Genomic DNA, 27,271 nt, shown 5'->3' with positions numbered 1-27,271 from the left:
GCGGCAGTGCACAGTGTTCGCCATTGAAGTCCATTGTTCTTTCTCCTCCCCACCCCCCCCATGGTGGGCCAAGCCGTGGAAGCTTCGCCTTGTCTTTGGCGACATTTAATTTGGGGGGCTCACAAAAGGCCCATTGTATTTTTTTCGCTCCTGGAAATTATCGCACCAATTTTAGCTCCCTAAAATGAAACGCTCTCAATCCCAGGGCCTCATTACGCATGCACAGCCCGCATCCACTTCTTTAGGCTTGCGCTGCGTTTCCTGTGCTTTACAAAGTCGGCGTCTCTCCTGTGGTTTATTTGATTTATTTATTTATTTCTGTACACGGTTCACTCATTAGGCTGCATGGATCATTAAGAGTCGCTACATCAAACACGTGCTTCTGAGGTCGGGTGCGTTATCTCCATAGAATTTCTTCATCTCACCCAAATTCACAACAATGTGGACTGAACAGACACTACGGGTTTGATATTGCTGTTGAATTCTCGTGATGCCAATGTTTATTTCTACTTTCTTTTTTTGACGGGGTGTATGGAAAGCTATGTGTATTTTTTGAGGTTGTTTTCGGTAGAAGGAAAGAATTTTTTTTTAGATGGTTTTCCATCTAAATAGCTCACTGAAAGGTGTTTAATTTACTAAATGTATCAAATCAGGGCCGATCCCCCACCAGGCTTTCTGTTTAAGCGACTGGGTAATGTCTTTGGCCCCGTCTGTTTACTCAAATCAAGTAAAATGTTGAACTGACTTAATGGAGTCCTTAAGAGCTAGGGGCTCAGTTTGCACGGAACATTAATAGGTAGTGCAGACTTCAGCGACCCAGTATGCCGTCTGACAAAATGTGCAAATACATTTCACTAGCAAGGTCTGCCCGTATGTAGATGTTATTTTGTTTTCTGATGCCTCATCTTTTCGCCACATTTCAAGTGGATCTCCAATCAGCGATGGTAGATGTTGTCAATTGGATGCCAATATCTTTATCCATACATATATATTATATTTGTTTATATGCACATTTCTTGAAAAGTTATGCATTTCCTTGGCTCTTGAAAAGGCGTTTAACCCATTTCTACCGTGCAGAGGTGTGTGTTAGACTTGCATGCAATTTAAAAACTAGAAATTACAGTTGGGCTAAGCCTACAGTCGATTTCAAAGAACAATGTGCTACTAGCCCTTCTCGGATTAACATACATCAAAGAAAAAGTGATGCCATACTTTGTAATTATCTGCTCTCACAATCTTGTTCCTCCTTTTTTTATATTTATGGACCAGTTTAATTGTCTTTGTTTCCCAGAAACTTTCCCAGAACTGCTCCTCTGATTACCGTATTTTCCGGACTATACGTCGCTCCCGAGTATAAGTCGCATCAGTCAAAAAATGCTCCATGACGAGGAAAAAAACATATATACGTCGCATCGGTGTATAAGTCGCATTTATTTTTAAACATTTAAACAAGAACGTTTAGTCTGGAGAGTCTGAATAAAATTGCAATAGCAATATAGGTGTGTCGGTCCCTCGTAGTTCTGAGAGTATACCGAATTCAGTGACACCGGGATTCCACCGGACGCGTATGCGCCGCGGTCCTAAACCTGAGCGCACGATCGGGAGGTGGAAGTTGCGCTTTATGCCTTCACAAGTCCAGCGGAGGGCTCCAGTTTTCGCCGGCCAAGTCATGCGCTGTGACATGTGTGACAGCTATGTTGCACAAAATTCCAGCTAAGGCTGGGGTAGCTTTGGTTGAACCGGAGGACATTGAGGACGATGACGACGAGAATATAATTTATTCGGTGGTGCAGTAGGCTTGCAGCGTTCAGTTGTAGGCCTAATGAATGACGGTGCCATCTTGCGGCCGAGGATTATGTACGCACAATTTTGGCATATAAGTCGCTTCGAAATATAAGTCGCAGGGCAAGCCAAACTACAAAAAAACCGCGACTTATAGTCCGGAAAATACGGTACATGCATTTGTTAATTTCTACATATTTGTTTTAGTGAACCTAGAAAACAACTTTAATTTGATACCATATTAACAACTGCGTTGCCAGTAGGGCTGGGATAAACGATTATTTTTTAAACGATTCATCTAGCGATTATTTTTTCGATGCATCGATTAATCTAACGATTCATTTTTTCAGTCCGATTCGATTTCGATTATCTCCCCATTAATTGACTAATAGCAATTTATACATGTTGATTTACATAAAATATGAATTCCTTAACATTTCAATACATGTTTATTGCCTTTAAATTCAAAAATAAAAGTTCAAAAGTAATGCAATTCTACGGTGCTCGGTCATCTGCAGCTGCTACCAGTTGGCGCCTCTTCAGGTGCTGGTGAATTGCCGTGGTGCTAGAATGGAAAGTCATCTCCATTTTGCAAAGACGACATATCACGGAATCGTTTCCTTTTACATTGAATAATTCCCATACTTAGAGGAACGAGTGCGTGGCGCCTTGCACTTATGAAAGTCTGGGGAGCCGCTCGCGTTGCTACTACGCTCCGGCGCTGCCCATCTTTTTTTTTTTTTTTCTTTTTTTTTTTCCTTCCATCGACGCGCATTTTTCGCGTCGACGTAATCGATTGCGTCGTCCCAGCCCTAGTTGCCAGAAGAGGGCTCATCATCTTAATCGCTTTATTTGCCCGCCGCACACTTGTGCACAGGGGTGAGCTGGTTGGCTCGGACCCAACAGACGTACTGTGTCCCAGGCCAACGCTGTAATGCTCTATGGTGAGGAAGAGGAGACCATAAGGACTGGGGATTTATGCCTGCTTAGAGTATCCCCTGTGGAAGACTCAAACATTACTCTCACAAAGAGAAAGAGAGCGGGAGAGACTGAATAAGCGAAGGCTCTCTGAGCCTTCGCTTATTGTGTCCAAGCTGTAGAATATGCAGCAGCTGTGGGGGGCCGGGCGGGGGGGATGATGAGGAAGCTTGTGGTGGTACACAAGACTGTATACTATAAATTCCCAGACCCTCCCTAGGAGAGCACTGGCCAGAAAAGGAGAGATTCCACCAAACGGATGCGGAAGCTTTAGGGAGGCAAAGCTAACTTTTGCTATGATGTAACTTGCCGTCCGAGTGATTGGTGGGATTTGCAAAGCGCTTTTCTTCTTTCAATATCCTTGGTGTCCTCATGAAATTCTGTGTACATTTTACCCAATGAGCCGTCGAGATCTCACAAGCTTTTTTTGGTGTCTGCCAGCAGCCCCTCAGTGACTTTAAGGCCAGCTAAGCCGTTACACTCACATAGACCATGCTAAGGCCTAAAAGAAAAAAATTGTTTGGTTCCGGTTTCCGACCGACTCTGTCAATTTATGTGCGACCCAAATTATTTATTTATATATATATATTTTTTTTATGCAAACTATAATTACGTTTGTGTACAGCACCTCTTCATCTGTACAAGGATGAGCGAATTTTCTCGTTTTTAAATGAAAACAACCTACCTATCATTCGCTGCCGCTGGAAAAAATAACATAAAAAAATAAAATAAATTCCCTATCTACCCCTGACCTCAACTGACGACCAACAGGAACCACATTTTTTTTTTTTAGGCCCAACGACGTTGGCCAGGAAAAGCTGTTTGGTAGACTACTTAATTGTCCACAGCTGTGTTTTTCCAACGTCCTGTTTTATGCCCTCACTTCCTGTGATCGTCTCAAAACGGCGATGGATCTTTATCTAAGAGCACCGTATACCCTCACAGCAGGTTGATGCTTGCCTAAAGACTGGTGATTTTCCCGAGCCGCCGAGGATTATGGGTAGCCTGCTTTCGTTCGCCCAGGCTGATGTATCACAACAGGGGGCAGTGGGTGCGGAAGATAAAAAAACTGCAAGAAAAGCAGTTTCTACAGAGGATTGCAATGGGGTCCTTCTGCTAACTTGTAGCCTATGAAGATTAGTCCCTTAACAGTTGTAGAGCAGGCTGTCTTGGGCTGCCTGAAGTTAACCAGCAGGTGGAGAAGACGGTGTAGTCCACGGTGCATGCATGCATGCTAAGGGCCCTACCCCCCTAACACCACAAGCCAGTAGGTGGTTGCTAGTTGGAGAGCTGTGTGTGTTGTGTTGTGCAGTGCTTCTCTGGATCCAACCAAAGCACCCAAGGGTGCTGTTTCTTTCAGAGCAACTTAAATGGAGAAGCAGAATATGTTGAGGCCGATCATGAGTGGTATGGTTTGAGCTTGTTAGGGGCGGGGGAAAAAATGGAGTGAAGTAAGAATTGCTTGTTTTCTGGAGTCATGATTCCGACTTCATTTTACGACTTCCAAATATGTAAATGTATATAGTTTCCTTTTGTATTAACTTAAGTTTGCCTTTGTGTGTTTACATTATTGCATTTCATTTGTCGTAATTGTTTCAGGTGTAAAACAACATAATCGTTGACAGCCTTTACTCGTCTTTCTAGTGGTGTCCTCGATTTAAAATGGATTGGGTTTAATCTGATTCGTCAGGCCAGACCCATCGATTGATCTTCAAATCACATTCCATATATTATGTATGAGACACAATGATGCCTAATTTGTTGTGAATTTTCCGCAGTTAAAGCGCTTAAATAATCAGCTTGTCAGGGTCTCCCAAAGCTGTCTACAAACAAATTTGCTTCATTATATAACGAGAATGTGCACGTGATCACATCATGTGCATTTTATTTGACAGAAAATGTTGTATTATAATATCGGCTTATATCATGTACGTAATAAATATAATAAATTATGAACTCAAAAAGTGTCTGGGCTCTGTGGTGACTGATTCCGCAAATTTTTACATCCGATCGTGACAAATCCTGCCTTGATTAAGAGACGGTCGAAGCGTTTCACAGGTTCACATTTTTAAATGCATGAGAGTGATGTGTTTATGTTTTGGCGTACGGAACAAATGTGGTGCCATTCAATTCAGCAGAACGGCGAAGATGCACTACACCACTGAGAACTGACTGAGAACATAATTTAAACCAGCCTGAGTGCTATGATAGCTACTGTATAACAGTTTTGAGTTTCTGCCAGACTTGAGATTTTTATCCTGATATAGTGTATACTTCAAGACGGTCTAGATAGTTCTCTACTTAGAAAATAACTAACAATAAAGATTAACATTAAATTGGATAGTGCCTCTGCCATTACACAAAGTGCTTACAAACAATAAGGACATTTATTGAGTGCAACACATATCCACCTAACTTGTATAATTGAGGCTTTCCTTGTAGAAGTCCAGCGATGCTGTGGTACCACTCATAAAGCAGCCCCCCATCGTCCCAGTGGAATGGTCCTATGTTAACACGTGTACCGACATGGTGATTCAACTATTCAAGACGAGGTCTTTCTATTGAAGAGTCGAGGTCACCCCTACTACTTTCATACCATAAATTGCCCCTCTGCCTTTCAGATGCCCGTACGGAATTAGGGACCCCTAATATACTCATTTGAGAATAGATTTTTGAATCTGTAATAGTTTTGATTTGAGCATCCATTCAACCCAGATTCACACCCTTAGTGCTTGGTTATGTATGCTTCAGTGTTTCACTTGCATGCATCCAGCTGTGGGCATGTGCCACTACTGGATTACTAGCGCCACTGCAATCAATCATGCATAAATAAAAATAAAATGGAATAAAAAATGTTGGGGGCCCAACATTTACCTAACATATGCACCAAGGACGGTTTTTGACAGTTCTGCGAATGGATTAAACAAAAACAATTGGGTACCTTTGTCATAGTGACCAGTCACTCTACAGGTTAGAGGTAATGGCGGAGGTTAAAGCCCATTTATGTTTCTCCACAGAAAAATCATTTTATTGCATTCTCAATAGCAGTCGAGGCCACAATCCAGTGTCCTTGAACTTCCGTACTGGAAAATTGGTTGTTTTTGATACGTTGTTTTCTTTGGTGCTTTTTGTTTTTGCAGTTGTATCACAACTTCTTATTTTGGATCCCAACTTCTTCAGAAACTGAAAGCGTACTTTAGATATGGAACACAGTGGAAACAACCTTAAAAAACCGAATGTCTCCAGAATATGAACGGATTAAAGAATGCTCAATATGCACACCGAGACACACCCACTTATCATAATCCCCCTCATCCGTGAACTGCCTTTCGCTACACTTGAATTAAAAAGTGAAACTCCATTATGATTTTAATATATATATTAAAAAAAAAAGAAAGTAATCCACTATATAGGATATTTTATTGACAGGGGGACAGAGCATAAGCTCATCCCTCAGTAGGCTGTATGAAGTTGAGGGTTGAATCCATCAGTCTTTTACACTGGCGGGATTCTTTTTTGGAAAATTGCTGCAAATTCACATCGGGATTTATTTAATTATTTTAAGATGTCACCATTTTATGCATTAGATCATCTTTCTATGTTAAAGGGGAACTGCAACTTTGGCCACTTCTTCGCTGTTTTCTTGGTTTGCACTCGCATTGAGCTCCCCCTACAGCTTTGGAGGAGATATTTGACAACACTGTCGTAACAACTCGTTGACGACCTTCCCCATCCACTTCTACGCTAGCCATGTGCATTTTTTTTCAAAGAAGCCGGCGAATGCGTGGAGTCATGTCCGAGGTAGATGTTCATAGAGAGTAGACAAGGTTATACATTTTGAAAGGGTGTATGTGTTACAATAAACCCATCCTTTTTTTATAGTTGACAGGGAGATGTTAGATCCTAGATAGAATTGTTTTATCTTTGGTTGTTGAACAGAACGATCAGTGTAAGAGTGTTGGCCAACACATAACGATAGCAGAAACAATTTGCGCAGCAATCCTACATTTATGTATCTGCTCAAGTACGTCCCTTGTGTACGGAATTACAGGGAAATGGATTCAGAGATCGAGACGGTTGCTGTCGCTAGTCGCCGCAGGAGAGTTGTCATAGGCAGATGCTGTGTCTGGAAGATTAGGGACACTTTTACGTTTGCGTGTAAATGCCTGCAAATAAACGTTGTAAATAATATAATTGCATATGGTTTTAAAATGTTTCAATTTCATTAAATCATTGTTTGCACCACCTTTCTTTCATTTGCTCAATAATACACACTTTGGTTAGACAGTTCTTCATGGTTTGTTTTTTGCCTTACGGCTATTGTGTAACATCTTCTTGAGGGTTCTCTGGATTTCCTTGTGACACTTGTACGAGGAAATCACTTGTACCCGCACAAGTTCGGATGTGGGTGGTGGCTGTACTGGGGCGGGCAGGCCGAGCCGTCTTGGGTCATCAAGCCTCAAGCCTCATAACAATGCTGTTTGCCAACACTTATAACTAAGAAAAAATACAAAGCAATCTTTTTACAATCATGTTTACAAGCGGGGAACTACACCAAAGGTATAACATGGCTAAAGCTATAATGGAGGTTCACGTATCGTAACAGTTCTGTTACCGACGGATATGTGCTAACTAGCAGCTCCGTGCAGGGTACTGCATTATAGGGCCAGCCGGACATATCACGTGATATAGGCTATACACTCTTAGAAAAATTGGTGGCATTCGAATAGCGGTCTAGTGATCTAAATAAACAAGAACCTGGATTCGGGGATTTAGCCTGTATCTGGGGGACGAGACAGACAAACAGCAAAACAACCATGAAAACAAACGTGTTTTGGTAGCGAGTATGCTAACACCCCAGCAAGCAAGCAAGCTAGAAAAATACAGGGCTCACAACAAAACTGCAGAGCAAACACATTTTTACAGAGACTATCAACATGAAGAAGCCACAATACAAAGAGGACAAAGTTCACCCAAGGGTACTTACAATTTCAAGAACAACACGGCCATGGTAAGTCGGCATCCAATTTGCAGTCTTTTTCTTTCAGTTCACGCTATTCCTGAGAAGCTCGCCCAACGTTTACTCGTGTCTGGCCTCTGTCGGTCAGTCTCCCTTTTCTCTCTCCGACATTGGGTTTCTCTGTCTCTTTTTAGTCGGCTGATCCATGATGAATGTAACAATCTCTTCGCTACTTGTGTTGTATCGAGCCGGTTCCGTGTTTGTGGGTCTGTAGTGCTGTAAAGCAATTCGGTGCTTCGCAAGACCCGAGAGACTCCCGCGAGCGTGAGCGGCGGGTCGCCGGCAGAAACTTGCATATTCCCTTTTTCCGCAAAGATGCGCCAGGGGGAGTCGAAACAGCGACCAATCGACCCATAAAGTGTTATAGAACCATCACAATGACTCTTCACCTGTTATGTTAATGTAAATTAAGCCAAAAAAGTTACATAGTTCCCCTTTAACTGTGTATGCAACTCTGAATGTCATCACAGAAGTTTCATGCTGTGTTGATTTAGCATCCCTTAGAATCAGGGGTAACTTTCTGCTACCATGTTTACCAGGCAGTATACCATGCAGTGGGCAAGAACCATCAGACCAGTAGGTATTTTGGTTGTATTTTGTTTATCGGAGCCATCTCAATCTGCAGGGGCTGTTAATGATAATTTATTTAGCATTTCAAAGATCCTATTTGCAAGGAAAAGTTTCTTGCCGTAAATGTGGAAAATACTGCGATAGATTTTCTTTTTAACTGCTAATTTGGGATAGGTAGCCACCTTGTGCTGATGGTAATCGGTCTGTTAACCACGTTTTAAAAACCTCATTAGATATTTTACAGCAATCGATAAATCATTGCCCTCCTCTAACCTAAAGTAATTTAGCACGTGCGCCTTGTCTTTGAGCCGTTGCACGATTCCTGTGCACTATTTTGAGGGTCTGGTTAAGTGTGAAGGTGTTTTCTAATGGCTTTTTAAAAGCCCCATGTGTAAATAAAAGGAAATTGTTCAAAGAACTTGATGCAATTTATGTTGAGGTTATATGAATCTTAAAAGAAATATGGACCATAAATTATTAAACAGCTCAAGAATGACTGAGTAGGCTAATCTCGGGACTGAACGGGCATGGCAATAATCTATCAATGAAAGCCACTGATCCTGCTGTTACCAGCAAGTGGCAATGTACTGCATGTGGAACTACTTCCCCACCTTCCACAGCCAGCTTCCATTTCAAACTAAGACAGCCACTGGGTGTATAAGGCCTATTGGAAAGGACCTCACAATATGTGTTCACCCGGCACAATTGTGTCCCTTTTCTTGCCTTTCCCACTCATTTATAAAACACTGTATCTGGCAATGGGAGTGTAACTAAAGGAATTATACTAAATCTCACCCAAGGTAAAATGGTCTGTTTTGCCTGAAAGGAACTAAAGAAAATAGTTCACATGGACACTAGATTTGAACCACATGCATTAGCTTATTTGTGTGCTTACTGTCCTAGGTCGTTTATAAAAAATAAAGTGAACAAAATGAACCGCTAGCAGTTAGTCTTGTATTGCTCCTTATTATAGTGTAGAATAACTAATCTGACTATACTATTAAAATAATGTTAAAAGCCTACTGGGTTAATGTAATATTTGTCCTCGGAGCAAGACGGATGGAGTTACTAGGACTAGAGGACATCTATTTGTATGCATCCCTCTTTTGTCAAAACTATCAAAATTGCATATTTGTGGATTTAATGTGCCAACAACTGCTGTTTGCTCTTCCTCTGGCAGGACACCAACACGTTTCCCCATCACTAAATACTCCCAAAACATTACGTCCACATGTTTGTTTCCTTACAACTCCTTAGGGAGATGGCTTATATCTTTGGAGGATTTAATGCCTGCAGTGTGTTCCTTTTGTGAATAATTTATTGGATCAAAAAAAAAGTCAGCCATAGAGCTTCTAAGAGCTGTTCTTGTAACACCGTAAAAGACCCGAGGCAGATTTCTAAATGGACTCGCTTTCTTTCCTTGGAAGACCACCTAGTTCTCCCTCTAGTCTCCCTAGGTTTGTTTTAGCAAATTATATCCCTAAATGCTGTTCGGGATATATTTCGGAACAGACCCCATCTCCTTTTCCCCAAGCTACACTGCATTTGAAGATATTGCAACAAAAAAAAAGTCAGATGAGTTGGGTCCTTTTTGCATAGGTCCCTGTGTTAGTAATTACCAGTGGTTCCATCCTCCTTCATGTTTGTATTTACCCGATTTTCTCCAAGTGATCATACTCTTTGGCTTTTGTCTGTGGACTTGGTGTGTGGGGTGTTATTAAACTCTGCCCCGTCACCTCCTACCCATCAGCATTCTGCTAAGGCTACCAGAGAGAGAGAGATTGTGTTGGTGCTGCTAAACTAGTACACATTAGGATTCTCGGTGTCTCCTTTCTTGCCACAGCATGTAATTACTAATCAATAACAACCTAGGCTCGTTCAGTCTGTTGAATGCTTGGGCTCCGCTGCGCTGCTAATCATACACATGCACACAGCAGCTCAGTGTTATTTTTTCCCTCGATGAATGAGGTGGGCCACAGCCTCGCTGGTCTGCAAATGCTTATCAACTTGACCTATATTGTATTAAGTCACACCCATCTTGGATCTGTTATTCATTATGCCCGTCCCTTTCTTGGACTTTAACAAAAGTGCATATTTTTGAATAATATGTTCTCGATTTAATTACTCGATCTTGATTCAGATAGCCTAGATGGTTTGAGGAACAAAGTGTTTCTTGGTCTTGCATTCATTCTATTCCTCATCACACTAAGGCGCAGGAGCACATATGTCGTTGTTAATAGAATTCACTGGGACGGACCAAGTACCTTTGTAACTTCAATTTAAGTAAGCACATGTGACCAAAGCAGCTTATAACACTGGATGCATTTTAAAGACTATGGGATGGCAAACATGGTCGAATAAAAATACCTTGAAATTTCTAATCAATCTATTTTCTTTGGTGTATTGCTTTGGGTCACTTTTACTTATTGTTGAATTTTTAAACAAGGAATTAACCTTGCTGGGCTTCATAGGGGTTGGCAAGCCCTACCCTGCAGTGCACTTTATTTTCCAATAATTAAAACTTGTTAAATATAACATTATCCCAAACACCCCATGGCAAATAGCCAAACATAGCAAATCAAATTGAAAATGTCTTCCTACTATGTAGATACTCATGCATAGTGTTAATTTGTTTAAACATGGAATTATTCATCATAACAATTGATAATTGAACGTTAAACACTAATGCAAAGCAATCACCATAAACCTTTCTATTGCGTCTTCTCATAACTCAATTGGACTAGCTTTTTAGCACCTTTATATAGCAGTCATGCTCCAGGCAGCCTCTACCCCTGATAGTATGTGTGCCTTTTGAAAAAAAAAAAAAAAAAAAAAAAAACACTTACTGAAAGTGAAAGTCCCTGATTATTTATTAATTCAGGCCTTGGACTGCCTCTGCAACATTGCCTCTGAATGCGGTTCAATAGAGAATTACGATCCCTCCCCTCCTAGCCATTCTCCTCGGCGCCTCCATCAGCTGAAAAATCCCTACCGGCAATCTAGTCTTCAAGAGAAGAGGCGTCTCTGTAGCCGTGATCGGTTCCATTTGATAAGCCTCCATTTGTCTCAAAGGGTACTTTTTGTATTCTGCACTCTCTCAGCGTTGGCACTTTGCATAATCTGAGAAATTCCTTCACTGGCTGCAGCCAGCGATAGATAGAGCTTGCGTTCGGACACCAACATGTAATTTGTGACACGTTTATATCAAGGAGTGACGCGCACTAGGGCTGGGCTGTTTTTTTTATATATATTATTTATATTTAAATATAATTAAAAAAAGATACATTCATAGTGCGCATATCCACCTGCCTGCATCGGAGGCAGTCTAAACCATTTCTGCCAATCACGTTTCTGTGAACTAATGATTGCGTACTTTCCTATGGTGTTATTTAAATGTTGCTAAAGGCAATACTAAAATATAGTGTAGGATATCTGCATGGATGTCAGTCTATCTGAATAATCAACGATGCGACTAGTGCACGCTGACCTCAATATAGCGGTGTAAACATTTTTTTTGGTTGTTCCAATTCTTTATCTTTCATACATTTCCAAGTCTAATGTTTGTTTCATGTATTAATTATCCTTCCACAAGGCCGTACAAACACTTCACGGGGAACGTGGACCGGTTGCCCTTGGTAAGTCGGCCATAGTCTTCTTTCTCCTCACAAGGGGGCGGCCAGACTTGACCCGACACCCACTCTGTCCCTACGCATTATCTCCTTCCACTTATGTTTGGTGAGAAACACTGCGCGCCCTCAAGTGTGAAATGACCGTCCACACTGAAGCGAAAGGGGAAAGAAACATGTAAATAGAGTTCCACAGCCCGATGCCGGGCCTCTGGCAGCTGTAGCAGCGGTGTGAAGAGAGGTTAATAACCTGCTTTTTCCCGGTCGCCCCGGGCAGTGTGCATGATTTGTTTAAAGTTGTGCTGTGCGACTGTCTGTACGGCAGGTTGCTCTTTTCTCTCTCTGTTCTGCCCTCCATAGGGACTCTCTCCCGGTCCGCAAACAGTTAAATGTCTCCTGTGTTTTTGGTATGTTTTTTTTATTTCCCTCATCGAATTGTGATGGTGCTGCTGGTGCTGTCTTCCCTGCATGCACAATCAGCGACGGGCTTTTGTTGGATATAAATAATACCATCACAGTAATTGCAATCCAACAAAGAAACAATGACTGGTTAACGGCAGCTCAAATTGGCCTATTGTTAAAAACTAATCAGAGTGCATTGTTGGCACTCTTTGGACAAATCCATGTTTACAATTTGGGCTTTATGTTGAAGGCTTTTGGCTATAGGGGACAAGTTGTTTTTTTGTTTTATTTGGCTTCACTATGTGGATATGAGATTATGTGAGCCACCTTCAGAAAGTAGGTCCTTTAATTTTACTGTAAAAAAAACGTATTAGCATTAATTTGATAGGACTTAGCACAGGTTGGCAATAACATTGGTTGGTTAAAATGCATCCAGTGGTCAGTGTCCTAGCTTCGGTACATTTCTCCCTGGGCCATATGTTTAAGGTTTGGTCCAACCTTGAATAGCTTCTGGACCCAAGTCTTTCAAGGACTTTGCTAACAGCCTAACTGCCTAACGACAATCTTTTTATCCTTCGTAACAAAAACAAAAAAACAATGGCGGTTGATGCAGTGAGGACTTTCTGTCTGATCCTGCTTAACTGGAATAGCACTAAATCTTGCAAGGTTCATTTAAACAATTCCCTCACTCACACTCACACAAAAAAATAAAATGACATATCGCTTCCCTACTAACATCTATTGTCCTTTGTTATGCCGGTATCTGTCATCAACATTTGTCAAACGAGACCGGTTTTCTTATTAATGTTTTTTAATTGTATGTTTATTTTACTTTATCTGATTTTGTAACACCCAGGGGGTGTTACTAAACCTAGTGAGCAGGGGCTGGTTGAAAGTAAGTCCCATTCCAGTCATTTTCCCTTCTTGTAACATTTTGGTATGTTGATGAATGTATAAATAAAGTAAAAAACGTATTAGAGTGTCAAATGCACTGGCAGTTTTTCGCAATTTAATGGATGACAGGAAAATCCAGAGCTCATTGGCTGTTTGCCTTTACACCCTAGTGCTGGACAAAAAAGGAGCACAGCGCTGACACCAAAACCAATCTTGTATTGTTCCAGATTTTTTTCTCATTCTTATTTTTCCTGCCTTCTTTGTCAATGTCGGCGAACGCCTACGCACAGCAAGTTTTTATCACAAAGCGCTCAACTTTAAAACGGGACGAATGTCACTTTTCTTTTACAGAACCTAAATTGTGTGCGCAATTCTTTATCTTCAGTCTGTCAGAATTTGTGCCTGCGTTGAACAAATAAATGGGGGCGATTTATGGCGTCCCATCTCCCCGGGGCGAGCGCCAGCCTGTGTTGATATGCCGTCATGCACCATCGCGCTCCTGTTGGTTGTTCACCTGGGATGTGATGGCACTGTGAGTGCTTTTTTTTTCTCAACATAACTGGGCCTGTATTTCTTCCATTATACTAATATTTCTTTACATAGCGAAGCATAGCTCTACAGAACATGTCATTTTTTTCATTGAAGTGTTTGAATAGGCGCTTGCAAAGGCTCTTTGCTTATTGGCAGACTGGCAGAGTGGCAGCACGGCCCACCTAGCAAGCCGGCGCCATCTGTCTGTGCTTCCCCCAACAACGCCAGCTGGCTGCGTTGAAAAGTTCTGAAAAACGCAACTTGGAATTAGATCCTAATGTATGTAAATGAATGATCTTTAGTTTTAATCTGACGGCTTATTCCTCATGGCATTACAGTTGAGCGGCGTTCGCCGGTTGCTGTTTTATCTCCATCGATGAGCCGTGTGCTCGATCATTTTCAAGGCTCTCCGCTCTCCCAAGCAACTGTTTACACACTGAAATTAATGTTATTATTTATTTATCGCCTGTTGGCCAATGCCGGAAATGGATGGCTTGGCGGTATCATTAGCTGCACTTTATATTCATTGCCTTACTGATCTCTTCCGTGTATTTAGATGTTATAACTCTTAACTCGTTCAGAAACCCTCTGCATCAGCCCCATGGAGCATAACCCAATGTCTGTGGTAGTGAGCAAATAATTACAGGCCATATTTAAATCCAGACTTGACTAATTTGCTCTAGCATCTGCATGTTATTGCTATCGTTGAATGCCATTACAGAACACATTAACCTTGTTGGGTCGTTAACCCCTCAATTTAGCCTGGATGTGTCGGGATTCCTCTGCATCATCCTGATGTTGCTCTGCCAGATGCATTTATCTGTCTACTATTTGATTTGTTTCTTTTCGATAACAGTTGTGTATAACTCCCTGCAGACGCATGGAAGTGTTTGTTTTCAAACAAAAGTAGTTTTTTTGTCTCTTGTAGGGCTGCTTGATTATGGAAAAAAAAATCATAATCACGATTATTTTGTTCAATATTGAAATCAAAATTATTCCAACTATTATTTTTGAGTTTGAAAACATGATGTATTTATTCAGCATGTCTCTCCCAAAAAACACTATGTAACTGAGAACTTAAATTTCGCCTTAAAAAAATACACTGGTCAATTATTATTATGTTCAATTATATTAGTTTTGTGATCGTTTGATGCTAAAATCGAAATCGTGATCAAAATTTGATTAATCGCCCAGCCCTAGTCTGTTGAATCTTTTTAGTTTGTATAATAGACAGCGGGTTTCTTGTATTCTTTGTTTTGAAATGTTTGCACCCTCCCAATGATCACCCTTTGCAACAGTTCTTTGCAATAACACCACTTGGAGGTAATTGAATGGCGACAGGCTGTCCAGAGCCCAGTTAACGAGCCTAACTGTGTAGCGATGAGACACTGGGGTAATCTTGTTAGGCAGTTGTTCTTGTTCATCAGGTCAAAGGGCATCTGCTATTTCCCCCCCCCCCACCCCCCCCTAATTGGCTGTAGTATACTTTTTAATTAGGTTATGGATTTTGCTCCACTGAAACAACTATCAAAGGGACTAGATCCAGATGTTGTTCAGATGCTTCATCCTGTCTATTAGGACACCATTTCTCCTCTAAAAACATATCCGACGTTTTCCTCTGGGGATATGTTCGGTCAGCCACCCTTGACTGATTAAGCTATTGGAGTGGTTCAGAGAAAGCTTCTGCTTCAGATGATTCTGTTGGTCCAAAAGCCTTTCCAATACATTAATAATAGTCATTTTGAGCACAGCCTATAGATGCTGATGTCTAGCCTAAAGCTGTCATTTTTGTGTTCTATTTGATCACTGTTCAGTGGTCTCTTGTATGTCCATGACATTTTGAGTAGGACGCCATTATGTCCTTGAGATATTGTATTTCACAAGTGACACTTATGTCATGGGATCTCATGCATGTTTTAACACACCCTTGCCAGATGCCTCATGTAAGTATTTGCTTTTTCATGATGGGCTTGATTTTGAAGCAGCTGCTTGGTAATGGTTTTCCAGGTCCATTAATGCACCATGACTTGCATTTAATCCATCCGATCAGTGTGAAGAACGGGAGGGGGGAGCAAATCAATCAAAGTAGCAGTTTCATCCCATGAATCAGCCTTCATTCACGCAGTGACAAAGCTGACACAGCCATGGTGTTAAATCGGGGCAACGCATGTGACTAGGCGGCCCAACGTGTAGGTTTGAGGTATTACTGGCTCACAAACCACAATGGGACCAATTTTGTCTGGCTTGGGGGTAGATCCTTTGTCTTTATTGGAAGGGCTTTTGCTAATCTGCAAAAAACGTTCCAGGATCTAGGTCTACATTAATTGCAAAGCCTGTTGGTTTCCCATAGGTGATGTTGAGTCGAGTAGAATCTATCATTTTATCTGTTTCGTACTGAATCACTCTATGCCTCGGTCTCTAGGCATATGAAACAGGATAAATCCCATCTTGAATCGAAATTTATTTTACATTTTTATTAGTTAATGTAATTAGTGTATTACAGTATATTTTTGATTGAAAGACGAAAATATATCTACATATATTTGTATCTGTATCCTGACTTCCATTGGCTCGGTGTTGTTGAGCAGTGTGTGGGGCATGTTATCGCAACGGTGACCGGCAGCCGACCGATGGAGCATTGGTGGGGTGCTCTGAACTGCTCTGCTGGCAGAGAACATATCAGCAGCTCCGCACTAAATTGCTAATGTTCCTTGGGGGCGCTACGTTATCCCACCTATCAAAGTGACAAACATAGGATTAGAGTACTCTCTGCCGTCCTCGTTTAAGAAGATCATTGCAAAATGTTTTTTCTTTCCATTTCCTCCCTGTGCTCGCTGTTGTGCTGCCCTATTTTTGCCTCGCTGCATTTGACAATTGACCACCAATGGACCACCCATTATCAGTTGTTAAAGGGCCACCTTTTTGTCACAACTTGCTATGTGTTTTACCTAGCCTCCAACTCCAGTACAGCCTATTGGGAACGTTGGTGGTTTATGTGGCTCACACTGTTTTTGACAAACTTTGAAGGCAGACTTTGACTGGGCTAAATTACCATATGCGGAGGGCCTACCTTAACCTCTCGGATCGTAACTGGAATAAGTGGTTGTTTGCTGATGGCAAGAGTTGTGGAGGCACGGCAAGTAGGCGAAGTTCCCATTGTGTTGTTCCTCTTCTTCCATTACTGCTGCTTGGCCGTTGGATCAGGTGAAGTTTAGACACCAACAGTGAGCCTGATGTGCTGTAGTTGGAAGTGGGTTACATTGAGTGCGTTCATTCGCACAGCTGAATGGCAGGTTTGTCAGGTCTGAGAGTGCTTGCTGGTTTCTTGGGTCTGTCATTGTTCGAAGAGCCACGGGCATAAATAGGCCAACTCTTCCATTCACTCCGAGGTCATTTGCTTGTCAGTGATCATGACTGCCTTTTCTGACAAAAGATCTGGGGTTTGTGTATGTGTGTGTGTTGCTCGGCTCCAAAACAGCTTTTCACAGTGGGGAGTGGGGGGGGGTTGGTGGTGGTGATGAAGGTACAGTTAAGAACCGGTTTCTGTGCCCATAAACCAAAACTTTTTAAGTGGCAAAACGCCATGTTAACAAAACATTAAATAATCCCTGATTTATATGAGATTTGTTTTCTTGAAGGGCCTATAGATGACCATCCCATCTTGTATGGCATATCAACTGCCTTGTATTTCCAGACCCACAACAGTGAATCCATCTTATATGTGGAGTTGATTACACACAAGGGAAGTAAAGCAGCATGGCCGCCTCCCCGGTCGCTCTTCACACCGTGACCCTTGACCCTGCTTTGGCGTGCTTGCAAAAGGATTTTCACATATGATAGAATACCAAGCAATGAGCTGGCCGAGGTGTGAGAGGGGGAGGACAAGAGAGGGATGATTAGCCAGGTTGAGAGGAGGTTATCTTCCAGGCCTTCATCGCCATTTCTCTCCATTAGTGTCAGCTGCAACAGGTAATTGTCCTTCGTCGCCTCACTCTCTGCCTCAGGTTCACCATGCGTGGACTTATCTTCCGATAGGTGTGCGTGCCTCATACAGAACAGAACGTACTGTGTCTGAATGCGTCTCGCTCTCAATTCGTCAGTTGGCCGGTGCACTCGTGCTAAACAGTGGAACACTTCACATCTTAATCCGACATGGTAGAGAGTTATTTGCATGGGACTTTTTTTTGCATGCTTGACTTTGTTGAGAATGATCCAGTGTATGAGCGTGCCGTAAACCTTCCCTGTAATTCGAAACTCAAAAGCGGACCTTTTAGACTGTGTTCGACATCGTGTTGCATTTTTGCTCTTAATGTTGCACTTGTACTTAACATCTATCTGTTTTTCTTCTTCAGGTTTAACTACAGATCAACACACCATCTTGCAACCAATGGCTTCTACGAGTTCCTCAACTGGTTTGATGAGAGAGCATGGTACCCGCTGGGCAGGATCGTTGGGGGCACAGTAAGTATGACCTCCAAGGTCATGGCTCTGTATTCCCAATACACCTGTTCACCAACACATTTCATGCACCACACAGGCACACACATCTTCATTTCTAGGGATGCACAATATGGATTTTTAGCCCTACACCACCGCAGCACAGCACTTTTCTATCCACCTGGGACTAATTCAGGCGAGCCGGAAAGGGCAACACTACATCATGTATTTTATGTGTGCATTAGGTGTGAGACGGTACATGAATCCTCATTGAACCGGGCTGTACAGGGTCTGCGTTGCACAGATCTGTACTCACTGCAAACCAAACAATACATGACTCAGTTATTGTACCTTGTAAATAATAGAGTAATAGTAATAAACGATTTAATCCAAAACAAATTGCGTAAATTGCATTCATATCTGTATGTTTTGGGGATGATATCCACTAAAGGACACTCGGAGACCGAGCATCCCTTGTTGGAGTTGTGTTTAAGTAATTCTTTTATTTTTTAAAGCAGGCATTTTCTGTAGTGTTTGTTTCCATATGCTGTTGAAAGCCAAGTTATCCACGTGCTTTACTGTTATAAATGAAAAAAATTAATTAAAAATACAATCAGACTAAATGTATTTTGTCTATGTTTAAAAAGCGTGTAGTACTGAACCGTTTCACCCCAGGCATTGACCGTTTAAGATGGCAATATGAGATTCTACCGGCAACCATATTTGCTATTTGAATGCATGCATGAGCAATGAAAGTGCTGACGAGGATTGAGGAAGGCAATATTCGCCTTATTCAAGCCTCATGCAAAGAACCCCTGTAGTAAGGCAGAACACTGGTTGGTGGGCATGTTGATCAAGAGGGCTCTGTTGCATGGTGATACCAGACACGCATGTTGTACCATGCTCTGCCTCGTAAGTCTCCTGCAGAACACCGCTATGAGTCTTAATCGCATTGGCGCAGCGGACGGTAGGAAGCAGTTAACTTGATGGATACCTCCAAGCTTGCACGGTTGCCCTGTTTACGAACAAAAAAATACACAACCCCCCCGTTTATTCTGTGAATTACTGCCTGCCAATTATGCAGCATACATCTCCCTCTGACCCTCTTTCCCTGCTTCCTCACAAACAAGTCACAAACACTTGCATATGCCCAGAGCTTCCTGTAAGGAAGCCTTGAGCGCTGTTATTTATTTTTAGCTTGCTTGGACAGAAGGGGGGTTATGAGCCGTTGTGCCGTGAGCTTTGATCTCGGCGGCCAACGGTCCAATCGTGACAACAAAACACGTTTCTGTGGTGCCAGGGTGAGCTTGTGTTCAGGCTCCCAATGTACTTCATCTGTTGGCTCCTGCTGAGAGAATGCGAGGCAGCTTTGCTCTTGGCAGATGTCCCTCCTAAAAAAAATCTCCCTCTCTTACATTCCTTTTTTTATTTTTCTGTCGCTGTTCACCGCTATTTGGCAATCTTCTGTGGGATTTCGTAAGCCTGCTGTAAAGCTGCAATGAGCTGCGCATCGCCATTACGAATGCAAGACATCCCAGAAACCTCAAATTGAAATCACGAACCAAATCAGGACGAGTGATAGTCTACTTGTGTTTTCGTTGTTTTTGCAGATTCTTTTCACAAATGTACACATCGAAAGTCATTCAACCCTGTAGTCGGCTGGCGCTGATTCTGCCACTGTTTGTCGATATTTTGGGGTGTGGTAAAAAAGCTTTGACATGGTAATCTGACTTTATCAGAGTGTCTAGTCTTTGGAAGTTCATCTTTATGACATTTTCATGGTCCTTGAGCGGTGCCGTGCAACGCCCTCTGCATACAAATGGGACAGCGCTAATCTGTCTACGTCCAATTTTTCAATTTTAGAAATTAATACTCAAAGGGAAGATCTGTCTGTAAATAATTCCACTTTTATGAGCAAAATGTTCACAAGATGTACAATATATTTGTTTATTGGCTTCAAGTCTGGGAATCCCGCATTTCTATGGAAGAGTGTGGGCAGGTAGGACTGTGAAGGAGTATTGTCATTCATCTCCTAACTATAGGACTATATGTAAAGCGGGATACTCCCAGTTGTATCTCAGGAATATTATCTTTATTGTTGATTATAAAAGATTTGGGAATAGACGTGCTATGGTTCCTTCCATTGGGAGTTGAACTGCTCTGTATTTCAGACCTCAGTGTCACCTGTACAAATAGCGTTGTGTTTTCTATACATTCCTCACGTACTCTGCTGCTGTAATGGCCTGTCTACTGGTGTATATCATTCTGCCATTTGTACCTAATAATGAACAACAGATTGGCACCTACGGGCAACTTGTCATGCCATTTTGTATTTGTAATTGAGTCCATTAACAGGCTTACTCTGAGAAATGCCTCGGGATGCAGGCTATTAAGAGCGCCTCACTCTTTAATCGAATGGGTTGGTGTAGTAGCTTTGCCTGCTGTAGCCCATTACCGGTCCTCTCCGAAGTTGAGGCGACCAACACTAAACTTACAGATGGCAGGTCGTATTCCCCCTCCGAGGGTTGAAAGTCATTTCATTCCCTAGGTGGGTGGGGGTCATCCCATATCCAATCCATATGCAAATATCACCCTGTCACATGCAAATCTATGCAAAGCAAAAGCAAGACCTACGACCGGCTTAAGAGATCCGCCAGGCGCCGGCGTGCCAATCCAGCCAGCTGGCTGAAGTCGGCTCAGGCTGAGCTTTTTTATCTGCCACATTATTATTTTATGAATTTCACTTGCAATGCCAGTGGTTGCGATGTGGTTGGGCACTGGGGGAACCTGAGGTGAATGTGTCCAGCATGAGAGTGGATCCGGGCTGTTTTAGCTCGGATCAGTCTGGACACAACTGAAATGGGGGACGAATCTCTTTTTGTTTTTGTTTTAAAGGGTAGCTGCACAGTGAAATCAAACCTAAGACACGGCTGAACACCTTGTGGAACACAGCTTATTGCGTTTTTTTGTGAGATACCAAACCAGATGCCAGTACCAAGTGTTGGCACGGTGCGATTCCTGGTGTTTCATCTTAGCATTTTAATACTTTAGGATCATTTTAGGGTATATGCATTTCCCCGATCACACATTATTGCATGGACGAGGATTTTTCATTGACGATTTCATCAGAAAAGTCTGTCTACTGGAGGGTATTAAAAGCAAGTTATTCTATGCTATTTCAAGTGTTTCTTAATGACCGAGGGTACATCTTCCTGAGGCCTCCCTTAAAACCATCACTTGGACTAACTAATTAATCACTGAAATATATTAGTATGCCTGTCGTTTTTGCTCTGCTTTAATGGGCTTCACCGTTTGGCCATGAGACTATAACTAAAATGTTAGCCTATACACAACATTCTTCTCTTCACTTAATAACAAGGTCAAATTAAATTCTAATATTTATTTAAGAATTCAATAAAGCTGTCTTAGGCATATAAAAGTGTCCTATTTTATTATGCTTGATCACCTCACAGGTTGCGGTGTCATTTCAAATTCTTTGATTTGTTAAAGGAAGGTCCATAAAACAATTTTACCTTGTTTTCATTCAGCGTTCCACTTTTTTTTTTTTATTAATTCAAAAGGATGAAACCACCAATTAAAATGTCCAGAACGCCTCCGATGAGATTTTTCAGTAGTGTGTCCACTTAAAATAAACGTCCTTCAAGCAGGGGAAGATGCACACTGTGAATGTAGATCCTGGCTTGTGGCAGGACTTTTGCGCAAATACCTTCGGAACACCTGAGGGTTGTCAAAAACTTGAAACGATGCATAAGGCCCAGGCCTCTAGCACCTTTTGCTCATTCAGAGGTGCATGTCTCCTGCATCTGTCGGCCTCCCATCTACCTCTGCTGCTCTCTCCTCGCCCCCTGTGGCTATCCGATCCTTCAACACCCCATCATAATCTAATGCTTGACGTCCTTCACATCCCCCCCCCCTCCCTCCTCCTTCCAGGCACTTTTTCTTTCCTGAGGCTCGGGGTGCATTGTCCATCCGACACCGGCCATTAATTCTTCATGGCACCCGTCCCTGATCCTCCCGCATCCAGGATGGAAAAGCATATCTGCTCATCGGACCACAAGCTGATTCCTTCTTTTTCTCTGTCGTTTTTTGCCCACTTCTGATGCCAACGCTGCCTATCTTCAATCTCTATCCGCTCGCTCTCTCCCTCCCTCCCCCCCTCTCCCTCGTGTGCAGTGAACGGCGGTTCCCTCCCCAGCTCCCCGAGAATGAGGGCTTTTCATATGCGAAGCGTGTGTGACAATGGAGCACTGTTGGCCCAATAAAATGCTCTTTTGTTATCCCGCGTAACAAAGTGCCCTGGCACATTCATAATGTATGTCGGCGTACGCCTGGGCGGAACCCCTTCTGCTGAGTACGGGTTAGACTCGCGAGGCTGTAACTTTCCCAGCGCTCTCTCACTCACTTTCTCCTGCTTCCGCTGATGGGCATCATTTCAAAATGAACGACTGAAAGGCTTCCAGGTGACGACACACGCGCACACACACACTCGGGCAACTCAAAGGCTTTCAAACCGCCGTCCCAGTTCTGTAAGCTTTGTGCATATTCCACTTGGACTTGTCCGCCCCACAGTTCAGGGAGGCCAGGCCGGCCCCCCCCAGGTAGGGACGGGGACATTAAGACCCGCGGGCGATGGAGCTTGGTGTTCGGCCTCCCCTTCGTCGGCTAATTAGAAATGCAAAGAGCGAAACGGAAACGACCCCAAAGTCTTAAGGATCACAGTGTTCAAACCCACCATGCACACAGCCCTCTTATTCTCAGTCTGACATCCTTTCTCCTCGTCGTCGTCGTGGCCGTCTCCCCTTGTCTCTTCCATTTCTGCTCGCTCGAATCCAACGAGTAGTATCTCTCCTTAAACATTACATACCCTTTCTCTCATATATATTTATTCGTATCTTCATTCATAGTCAACGGGCAACATCATTCACAGTAAAAGGCCAGGCACGTTGTCCCCCTGCACCCGGCCGCCTTAGTCACAGGAGACAGCATGCGTCACGGGGGTCCTAATTAAAATCGTGTATTATAGAGGGGGAGAGGAGGAAGGCCCCCCCCAGGGGGTCCGGTCCCGTCAGCCTGCCCGCCCGCTGTAATGAGTTACAACTCTCTCCTCAAGAGTAACGGCACCTGCGCCGCTGCCAAGCGCTGGCCAGGGTCCAGGGGCGGATTCGGTTAACAGGATGGCTGTGATCCACTGTGTGCACTCGGAGCCTCGGAGAGGTCCGTCTCTCGAGGCACCTCAAGCGGGAAAGACGTACTCGCCGTCTCCCTTGATGAGCTTCAGCGAGCGGTCGTTCCCTATTTCTATCTTTTTACGGAACCTTTAATGAGGAACTCATTATCTTTTGGTTTCCTTTCGTTGGGTTCCCCTTTCTTTTTTTTCACCGTGTTCTCTTTGTGTGCATTGTTGGTCGTTCTACACTACACTTTTATTGTTTTTCTCTCTCACTCGCATTCAATTCATCTCAAGCCAATCATCCTTATTGTTAATGTTCTGAAATAAGAGGTATGTTTTAATGACAAAAAAAGAGAAGAGCAACGCAAGATTTGCAATCCTAACAATTTGGCAAATAAAAGTGAATGCAGTTTATAAACAAATAATGGAATGAAACAAAACACGTATGAATAATTAACTGATTCAGATATTCACTTTTGACCTTCTAATATTAACATATTAATGCTGTGGCGTATTTTAATAGAACGCTCTCTCTCTCCCTCCCCCCCGCCTCTCTCCTTCTCTCTCCCCTCCGACCTCTCTCTCCCCTCCGCCTCCCTCCCCTCCACCTCTCCTTCCCTCCACCTCTCTGCTCCCCACCCTCTTCCTCTCTCCCTCCCTTACCGCCTCTCTTCCCTCCCTCCCCTCCACCTCTCTCCTCCCCTCCCTCCCCTCCGCCTCTCCCCTTCCCTCCCTCCCCTCCACCTCTCTCCTTCCCTCACTCCACCTCCCCCCTTCCTCCCTCCCCCCAGGTGTACCCGGGCCTGATGGTGACGGCGGGCCTCATCCACTACGTCCTCAACCTGCTCCACATCACGGTGCACATCCGGGACGTGTGCGTGTTCCTGGCGCCCGTCTTCAGCGGCCTCACCGCCATCTCCACCTACCTGCTGACCAAGGAGCTGTGGAGCCAGGGCGCCGGCCTGCTGGCCGCCTGCTTCATCGCCATCGTCCCCGGCTACATCTCCCGCTCGGTGGCCGGCTCCTTCGACAACGAGGGCATCGCCATCTTCGCCCTGCAGTTCACCTACTACCTCTGGGTGCGTCACTGTCGCCGCCGCTGTTTGCGTTCAGATTATGCGCTTCTGTTCGATCCAACCACCACGCTAGTCTTGGATCGCGTCGGTGTGCTAGATGGTACATATAGCAGCATATTTTCGATTTGTTGAATAAACTTGGAAATAGAGTTTGGATCCGGTGTGCCAGCCTGTCAGGATTAGTTTGATTATGCATGCTATCAGGATGTAGTGTTGAGATGCGGCTGTGGTATGACTTATTTTGGTAAAAGGTAGAAAAACTGAAAAAGTTCACCTGCACAAACAGATTGAACTGCCAACCGATATGCACTAGTAATAGCGTAGTGAAGTGGAAAAACAAAATGGAGTCAATTGAACTAATGTCTGTTTTATAAATAGTGTTTGCGCTTATATTTATACATGGTTGGATGGATATCTATTAGAAAGAGGGGGTTGCTGCATTATGTTTTACCACTAGTGCCCAGCTATGCCATTATCGGTCATTAAGGAACCAATGTTATTTGGAACAATAGCAGCCGTTTGGTAAGGCTTGCTTGGCTTGTGCTTGCTTTCAATTTGGTTTCACAGAACCGATTTCACTGAAGACACTGGGCTGGCAAGAATATCCAACAAGAGCCCTCCCGTTTTTTAATTCATTCCCGTCTTAAATTATTTATCTCTGCCATTCTGTGGCTCGCACACAATTTCCTGCTGGGTAAAGCTTGCGCACATGCCTGACCTCTATAACGATAGATGAATTGATATTGAGTGAATGGTTGAGGATTTGCAGCCATTTACCCATTGTCTGTGCCTATTGGAAAGATTGATAACTCGGTGGTATTGCAAATGTTCAAAATGGTTGCGATGTTTTTCATAGCATGATCAATGATAATCAATGCATCGGTCATACATCAATATCCACGTTCGTCTTTTTGAGTGGCATCTGCCTACCAGCAAATAGGAGGACATCGGGTCACCATTTTGAAAGTTAATTTTCACCCAAAATATTATTCATGTCAAAGTTTGTCTCGGTTTGAATTCGTTTTCAGTCAAATATAGTTTTGCGAAAGGCTGAAAGATTTCTTTATTTCCCTCTCAGAAAAGGGGGAATAAATGCAAAAACTGAAGAAACGATCGCTGCATCACTATTGTCAAGTCTCTCTTGTAATGTGCGCTGTGTCTCTCCAGGTGGCGGCAAGTGTGTGTGTGTGTGTGTGTGTGTGTGTGTGTGTGTGTGTGTGTGTGTGTGTGTGTGTGTGTGTGTGTGTGTGTGTGTGTGTGTGTGTGTGTGTGTGTGTGTGTGTGTGTGTGTGTGTGTGTGTGTGTGTTCCGATATTTTTTAACCATTTCTCGTGCCGAGTGTTGAGACTGTTCCTTTATCACCTTATTCAAGGCTCTTTGAGTCAACAAAAGAAGCTCTCAGAAAGCCAGTGCCGATGCCAAGGTGACAAAGGTCATTTGTGTTATTTTAGTTATAATTTCAGTTATTTTTCGGAAATACAAGATTGGGCTGTCAATAATAAGCGAAATAATATACTTTAGAGGGGGCATGGAGTGTTCCTGGAGCTTGGAGAAGGAAGGGTTTCAAGGGAAAGGGAACCCAGTAAAAGAAATCATTCTTAGCGCCTGCCCTCTGTGTGTCCTCTCCTTTCAAACCCCATCAGCCAGCACCTCCCTATGCGCAGACGCCTCTGTGTGTGTATTCAAAACACCATCATCCATTGCCTCGCTAGCCCACAGCTACACAAACTCTGTGTGTGTGTGTGTTTCTCCCACTCTATTATTTTGTTCTGTATCCGGGGTAATTCGGAAACCTTTGTGTTTTTGTCTGATTCAAAAACAGGCACACACCTCGTTTTCACGATGACACGGAAGAGGGTGTTCCTAGTTCTTTCATCGCCTTAAGTCTCCCTTTTCAGTGGTTATTAGGCGACCTTGATACGTAGTCTTGCTCACATAAATCTGCACCACTAAAGGCAAGGCTTGCCTCAACTCTCAACTGCTACACATGCACGCGCGCACGCATGTTAAAATCAAAATTACGCACACAATAGTCAAACATCTGAACACATACACACACCCCGACGGGTGTTTGGAGTGAAACACGAAAAGCCGCCGTTATGCATGCCACAGGCAGTCCGCGAGCATTTTAAACCAGCTTGCAGCCTATTTATTTAAGTCGCGCGCATAGCCGTTTATCCCCAAACGCCCCGGCTTCCCTTTAAGCAGCAACCCAGGGACTCGGAGCTCATGTCGGTCCGCCGGGATTGAACGAAGATAATAACCCCCCCCCCCCCCCCCCGCCTTTCACTTAACCCTACGCTTCCAGCCGCCGGCCCGACTCAGGAGTCAGGCCGCACTTAGAGCCCGGCTCCCCTCAGAGCCAGCAGCCTTACACCTTTGTTGTGCACATGAGTGCACGCTCACATACCCATACCACATCACAGCGCGACGTGCGGCCGCCTGTGTGTGTCTGTGCGTGGCGGGGGCGGTCGTCCCTGGGCCTTGAGCCCGCTGCAGGGCCCCGGGTCCCAGGCCGTGTGCCCGCCGATGTGAGGGGGAGTACCTCTTGGGTCCAGGTGTCTCGCTGACCCGTGCGGTGGAGCGCGGTGGTTAGCATGGCCGGGCTTCCTGCGGCGTTCCCAGATGTTCTCCGTGTTGAGTGAGGATGTTTACAGGTCAGACTGGCAGGGTGCCCGTTGGATGCCATTGTGCCAATGGCTTCTTGCAAGTTAAAAGTGATGACGTGTTAAAGTACTTTACCAGCACCATAACGTGGAAGGAT

The 27,271-nt window shown here is 43.6% G+C and overlaps 1 protein-coding gene across 1 annotated transcript in view; it reads left to right on the top strand.

Moving 5' to 3' along the window:
• The window catches only part of LOC130375397 (dolichyl-diphosphooligosaccharide--protein glycosyltransferase subunit STT3B), a 78,975-nt gene that overhangs the window by 15,935 nt on the left and 35,769 nt on the right, over positions 1 to 27,271 (top strand). The window contains exons 2-3 of the mRNA XM_056582295.1: positions 18,156 to 18,264; positions 24,223 to 24,510. Of these exons, the coding sequence (XP_056438270.1) occupies positions 18,156 to 18,264; positions 24,223 to 24,510 (397 nt within the window). The remainder of the gene's footprint in view (positions 1 to 18,155; positions 18,265 to 24,222; positions 24,511 to 27,271) is intronic.

The sequence above is a fragment of the Gadus chalcogrammus genome, chromosome 22, assembly GCF_026213295.1.
Source record: "Gadus chalcogrammus isolate NIFS_2021 chromosome 22, NIFS_Gcha_1.0, whole genome shotgun sequence".
NCBI lineage: Eukaryota > Metazoa > Chordata > Actinopteri > Gadiformes > Gadidae > Gadus > Gadus chalcogrammus.
This window is presented reverse-complemented; position numbering and strand designations above follow the sequence as displayed.